At 39.7% G+C, this 7,219-nt stretch overlaps 1 protein-coding gene across 2 annotated transcripts; it reads right to left on the reverse strand.

The window, feature by feature from the left end:
• Positions 1-17: 17 nt before the first annotated feature.
• Positions 18-7,132, reverse strand: hacl1 (2-hydroxyacyl-CoA lyase 1). Of its 2 annotated transcripts, XM_044207495.1 has the most exons (17): positions 6,922-7,129; positions 6,561-6,665; positions 6,409-6,449; positions 6,234-6,314; positions 6,046-6,118; positions 5,891-5,968; positions 5,655-5,749; positions 5,420-5,532; positions 5,146-5,281; positions 4,186-4,291; positions 3,878-3,961; positions 3,622-3,723; positions 3,306-3,460; positions 2,088-2,246; positions 1,874-1,981; positions 1,583-1,769; positions 18-258 (listed from the first exon to the last, which is right to left on the reverse strand). In XM_044207495.1, the coding sequence occupies exons 1-17, from the start codon at positions 6,970-6,972 to the stop codon at positions 226-228; spliced, it is 1,707 nt and encodes a 568-aa protein (XP_044063430.1). In that variant the 5' UTR covers positions 6,973-7,129; the 3' UTR covers positions 18-225. The 2 variants fall into 2 exon arrangements, with proteins under 2 accessions (XP_044063430.1, XP_044063431.1); XM_044207496.1 differs by lacking the exon at positions 2,088-2,246 and having other exon boundaries at positions 6,922-7,132.
• Positions 7,133-7,219: the final 87 nt, after the last annotated feature.

Genomic DNA, 7,219 nt, shown 5'->3' on the forward strand with positions numbered 1-7,219 from the left:
ACAAATAAGGTTCATTGTATGTGTAAAAGTGTTTTATTGTTTTATTAATTATTTTGTTAATTTTAATACAATAAATGTATAACTGTATTAAGAATCAATAAAAAATATTAATAATAATAATAATAATAATAATAATAATAATAATAAAAACAAAAGCAGCTTTTTATTTGAGTTTAAGTTTCCCCGAGGAAAACTGTCACTGCTGTTTTGATAATGTCCTTTAGTCTATAAGTTGGAGCGTGTGAGCCACGGGAACTCCTGCAAATACAGAAAACACAGCGTTATATTAGACCTCCTTAGATGATAGCCCTATTTTATGTAATAGGCCTTTTGTGGCCTATGTTCACATAGGTTGAGTCCATTTAGCCTCCACATTCAAAAACTGAGATGTGCTAGACAAAATAAATACTTCATCTCCATCTATTGTCTGAGACTCAACTTTAAACCTGAATATGGATAACAGTCAGGAAGCAAACAATGAGGGCAGCACACCTCAAATAAGGGGACAAGTCTTGGACAACTCATGGAGCTCAGCACCATGGATACAGCCCTCAATACAACCTTCAAACATGTCTGCGAGGGGTTGCGTGGATACATTCAACATAAACACAGAGGACCATGCTTTCTAATTATGGGGACTCTAAAATAGAAAGGTCAGGTTGGTGTGAGGTGGAGGGATTGAGTGGAATACAGTTGTTCTGCAGTGCACCTGGAGTGTATGGAGTACCATTCAGTAATGCATGTCAGTTTAGGAGAAACTATGGTGGCTGTGAAACTCGCGAAAAACGCAAAAGGCCGTATCTAGAGCCAGTGTTTGGTTTGTCTGTTCTCAGCTACTGTAGAAAAATGGCGACCTCCATGGAAGGGGACGCGCTCCCTCTGTAGATGAAAAACGGTTTATTCTAAAGGTAATGAAAACACAACAATTCTTCAGGTGATTTATACACTAACAAAAACATACTTATAAATATTATATTCCATTTCTGCCAATAGCTCCTCCTAAATGTTACACGCTGGACCTTTAAGATCTCAATCTTTATAACCAATGCCAAGTTCTTGATACTTTAAACCTGACTCTCTGGAAGTCTGCAAAAAGTGTGCATTAAGTTGTGGATTTTGGCTTTCCAGATTTCACCTGTATTTGCCCATGAGTGTGCAGAAGTCTAGATATTTGGATTCAGCCATAGACATTTATTGTGCTAAAAGGTGTCTTGCAATTAATCCAAACAGCTTACTCTGTTCTAATGACATTGAAGAAAAACTTTATCCTGTGGAGGTGCCATGCCTCCTTGTGAATTAGGACCTTTTAACTGTTCAAATTTCACCTTCGCCAGACTAAGTCCCATGGCATTGACCATGTTTGCATTTTAAGCAACAGAAAAGTGGCGTTGCAGCATCAGTTACATCCTCAACCACCAGGGGGCGTGGCATTTCCACAGGAAAATCACTATTACAGCTGAAGAAACCAGTCAAATGAAAAACGACTCCAACTTCACAGTCCGGTGGATTCTTTCATTTTGACCTGCATTTCTCAGGATGACTGAGACTCTACACACATATATTCCTGACAGGTGACAGTTACCTGCTGTTTTCTGTCTGAGGAAGGGTCGATAAGCACATTTAGGAGACTTGGTCTCTCCCAGTCACTCAAGCTAAGCTGTAAAGCACTGCGCAGCTCCTCCACCGTCCTCACCAGGAACCCTCGACCTCCAAACGCTGTCATAACCTCATCATAGCGTGCCTCAGGTAGGAGGGTCACAGGAGGGGCTCTGCCAAGCGACATGATGACGTAAGATACCTTTCAGCTGATTACACATAGGGAACCATTATAGTGAATGTATTATGATCATTTGCCCAATAATGTGTGACTCACATAGAGGTCAGATCTCCCATTTTTGCCATTTCTTTCCACGTCACAGGATCCACTCCGCTGTAAATACCATTATTATTGACCACAATGATGACCACGGGTAGATTATACCTGTTAAAAAACACAGAGACAATTTGCAATTAAGTAGCAGTAGGGGTTTTTATATATATATATATATATATATATATATATATAGAAAGAGAGACAACCAACCCACCTGCACATGGTTTCAACCTCCATGCCAGAGAATCCAAAGGCACTGTCTCCTTCCACACAGACTATCCTTTGGCCTTTATTCTCACTCCTCTCCACAGCAGCTGCTGCTATAGCAAAACCAAGGCCTACTCCCATTGTTCCAAATGTACCAGCATCCAACCTGCACATCGTCCCGATTAGCTAACAACAATGTACTAAAATGTACAGACTTAAAAGCTTGCTTTAGTCAAACATAGTTATTGTCAACAGTGGATCTTTTTAACATGTTTTATTGTGAAATGCATATTTGCTGTGTTTTGAATAAATTGCTCATAAGGAACAAGTTCTCCTGATATTGTGAAAAAGTTTACAGCTCCCTGAAGGTTTGTACTTCTCCATTAGATATGGAAGAAGCATGAGGTTAGGGTGGGAGGGGTGGCTTAAAATGGGACAACTTTGCAACATTAGCTGAAGCTCCTGCTTTCATCCGCTACAATAGTAGTTTACAAAAGTTTACATTTTTGGAAACTTTTGTAAGTTTTTGTAAGGAGACGGCACAATTGCCTGATACTGGATGAGCCTGAATTTAGTTCTCAGCCTTGTACATATCTCTGCTGGTCATTTCAACAAGGATACTTTTGCAGTGGGTACCTGTATGAAAACCTCAGCCTTTTCACTTAAACAATTGGTTCTTTTTTTGCATCAGTTTGGGTATTTAATATTTCTCTGTATTTTCTTTCACTATTGACACTCCCCTAGTTTGATTACACATCAGGCTCTGAGATTCTCTACCTCTTAAAGCCTTTGACACAGATCCTTGTAAAGCATCATTTGAAAATATACGTAGGAAGGGCTACAAGACTTCCCAAAAGAACAGGGTCTTTAAGATACTACAATAAGACCATACCTGTCTGCTACAGCTAAATTCAGGAGAGCATTTGTGGACAGGAAAAACATATACATAAGAAGCCTGGGTCATTTATCAGTTGCAGTGTGTTTCCCTTAAAGGGACACTTCTCATTTTATATCCAATAACATTGTGGGTTTGGTTTGAAATGTGTTACTCCAACCCCCTATATTATTACTATTTATTAGCTCAAGCTCCCAGGCTTGTGCTCCTTTCTAATAATCCCCCCTATAGAATATGCATTTTTGTGTACAGTTGTGTTTTAAAACATAAACAGAGAACTGAGGCGAACACTTAACATACTTAACACACTTGAGAATGAGACTGCCTTGCCTGTGTCGAGGGAGGTAGTTGTTCAACATAGTGCGACCTATGTCCATAGTGTTTGCACCCTCGCTGACAATAATACAGTCATGTGGCAGCAACTGGGAAACGTGATGAAACACTGTGTAGTAGTTCATGGGCACCGCTGACTGAAGAGCGAGTGCCTGTGGATAGAAAATGCATAAATAATAATACAATATAGAACATCTAAATGGATCAAATACATAATTATATTAAGTTAATGTCATCAGCATGTGACACACTGATAATACACACTGATACTGTTTGAGTAACCACATACAGTAACATATCACCCTAAACCCACCTTTGATATTTTTGCATTAGCAGCAATTTTGTCTTTCAGTGTGCTCCACCATTCTGTATCAGAGGGATATTTCCAGCCATCTTTACGAACGCACTCCAGGAGCTGAAAACCCCCCCCCAAAAACCCCCAATATGAATCAAAGACATAATCACCTTGCACAAACACACACGAGCTGTTCTCTTATAGTACATATTTAATGCACATCAGGATAGTATGAAAAATGTGAGAGTTTGTGTGCAGACTGAGTTGCAGTTACCTGAGTGACAGTAGCATTGATGTCTCCTAGGAGAGCAACAGCAGGCCTCACATTGTTCCCTATCTCCTCGGCACAAAGGTCAACCTGCACACAGAGCACAATTGTGTTATGTTACTCCAGCAACATTTGTAGCGACAGTGACAAGGCCGAAGAACTGCATGAACTGCACTGACATGACAATGTCAAAGTATTTACACCAATGCTGAAATTACTAATTAAATACACCATTAGCTTTGTACCAGTGAGGTATTCTTGATACTATTTTTGAAGGTGTCAAAGGCAACACTGACACTTGGTCATTTACATACCTGGATGATGTTGACATCAGGGTCAAATCTTGGTGGCAGACCAAAATGCAGGATCCAATTCAGCCTGGCTCCAAGCAGAAGCACAAGGTCAGCCTGGAGAAGAGCTCTTGGTAACAGAAACAAGGGATGAGGACATGGATCAATGTTGAGTTAAGACAAAACGGAGAAAACAAAACAAATTGAATACCATGTACACATGTATGCAATATACCAAACTTTCTACTGAATACATTAATTTAGTATATGTATAGAATAAACAGTATTAGATATAACCCGACATCTGAATTAAAAAAAACTATCGATTGTGACACAGGTTTATATTATTACACTGATGTCTTTCTTTAATAGCCATGAGAAGGAACAACTCTTATTCTCTGGCACTCAGACACATCAGAATCAGAATCAGAAATACTTTATTGATCCCAGAGGGGAAACTCTTGTTACAGCAGCTCACTATCACATCAGTGCACACAGGAATAGAAGTACTAAGCAAAAAATATAATACACTATAATACAGGTCAGATAAATTAAGTACCAAGTAGGTATAAATATAAAATTAAAATACGTGTGAAGTACACAGTGGGTTTAACGGTTGATGATAATAATACGGTATAAAGTAATAGTGTATGAACTGTCAAGTTAAGTGTAGCTTATTAAGATGATTATGAGACGGTGGATATTGCAGAGCAGTAATAGAAGTGTGAATAAATATCATAAATTACACAACAGTATTAACACAGAATATTGCACAATTATGTCAAGTACTGCAGAGATGTAATGATCAATGTCCAGTTTAATGACTTAGGGTCATATAGACACTAGACACAGTGTAGTAGTATTTAAAAAGTTGAAACAGAACAGAATCTCATATATATATATATATATATATATATATATATATATATATATATATATATAGCTAAAATAATTGTACATTTTTATAGTGAAAGCGAGGCTAACCTCGAGCGGGCAGCAGCCACACAGTTGGGGTGATCATCAGGTAGGACCCCTTTCCCCATGGGGGTGGGCAGAAATGGCAGGCCGCTCATTTCCACAAACTCCTTCAGAGCAGTTTCTGCTCGGCCATAGGCTGCTCCTGTTGGGCACAACAATACTCATATCATCATGACGTATCTAATGAACTACTCACCAATGATGGAGGAAATGCAGGGGTTTCTAGCTTTTTCAATGCAACAATTCCACAAGACATTGCAAATGTTTCTTTTGATGTTACCTTTGCCAATGATGACTAAGGGTCTCTTAGCTGCCTTAAAGACAGAGATGGCTTCAGTGATTGCACCATGGTCAGCCAAACTCACTGGTGGAGTTGGACAGCAGGACACAACTCTGCAGGAGAAACACACTTCTACTGTCTATACACCTGGACTCACAGAAGTGATACTATGCAAGATAAGATGTTGTTTTATTATTATTATTTTTTTATTTAAACTGCAAAAATGATAGTAAACCTGACACTGCTCCTGTCCACTTTAGCATTGACCATGTCCCCTGCAATATCCACATAACATGCTCCTGGACGCCCATAGATACTTGTGCGAACTGCCTACGAGCAAACAAACAAACAAAAAAAATCACGTGTTAATATAATCCAATCATACAAAATATCTAATTTAATCTGCTGTGATAAAGGAAACAAGACTAACAAGGATCCGACAGCTAATGTAACAATAAGCTGGTGTATTACCTTCTCTATCACTGAAGGGATGACTTCCAGACTGCTGGGTCTAGCAGAGAACTTGCTATAAAGGCGACATGCTTCCACCTAGCAACAGAGGAAAGACAGTGTCAATTTAATGAAGCTGTCAACAGGCAAAAATTCCACACGAAGGTGTGCATTACCTGAGGAAACTCCTGAAAGGCTCCTGCTGTTTCCTGGTTTTGATCCGAGGACCCTCCGATAACAACCACCGGCCTGTGTAAAGGCAACATACACTTAATAAACGATATGAGCAGGGCCCACAGGAGCCATGTTAAAACTGTACACGCTGCCAGCTGCATAAAAGCAGCATCAGTTTCTTGAGTCATACCAGCAGTTCATGTTAGCGTTGGCCATTCCACCCAGAGCATGAATGAGTCCAGGTCCAGACACCACCAGGCAGGCACCTGGTCTGAGACAAATAACCACAGGAGACAGCAACATGTGAGATACAAACTGACACACCAGCTGCTCACATTATTCTGTTCAGTGTCTAAATGTCTTACCTCCCAGTGAGGTATCCAACGGCAGATGCTGCATAGCATGCCTGTTGTGTGACAGAATTTATTGTATATCAAAAATATCATTGTAATTGTGTTGTTAAGGATTAAAAGTGCAGGTAAACAGCAGTGTTGTAGATTAATAATAAGTGTTTTACCGCTTGCTCATTGCGCATTCCCACATATCTGATCCCTGCAGCCTGAGCAGCCATGGCCACTTCAATGACAGGAACACCAACTATCCCAAACATGTACTCCACTTTCTGCAGGGAGAGAAATTGCTCTTTAAGAAACCGACACTGAAATATGCCAATTTTAAGAAGAACTGCATATGTAATTGTATTAAAAGTTTAAACTTCACAGCGCGGCACTTTAACTTTGACACAGTTTTTGTAGCCATTACAAGGTTAAAATTTTGCATTTCAGTACAGACACAGCTGGTAAGTTAACTTACAGGTTAGCATACTTCATAAATCTTGTAAATCTTTGCAATGTTTGTGTTTTTTTAAACGGTCTTACCTGATTCTTTAGAGCCTCAGCAATCAGCTGAGCTCCTGTCACTTCGTCCATTGCTGTTAGCTGCGAATTGTTACACTGCTGTGTACCTGCAGAGCTACAAGTAAGGCCAAACTGTCATGAAGTGTTGCAACTACCAGCTACATTAACAAGTTATTGACTCTTTTTTGCTACCATCTGCTCCTAAATCCGCCCCGTTCCTATCACTTCCGCGCTGCAAGCCAATCACGGGAGCCACTAGGTGTGACCTCACACAAGGAACGTTACACGGTATCTTCCTGCAGGCTGACTTAATACTGGA

The sequence above is a fragment of the Siniperca chuatsi genome, linkage group LG9 (assembly GCF_020085105.1).
Source record: "Siniperca chuatsi isolate FFG_IHB_CAS linkage group LG9, ASM2008510v1, whole genome shotgun sequence".
NCBI lineage: Eukaryota > Metazoa > Chordata > Actinopteri > Centrarchiformes > Sinipercidae > Siniperca > Siniperca chuatsi.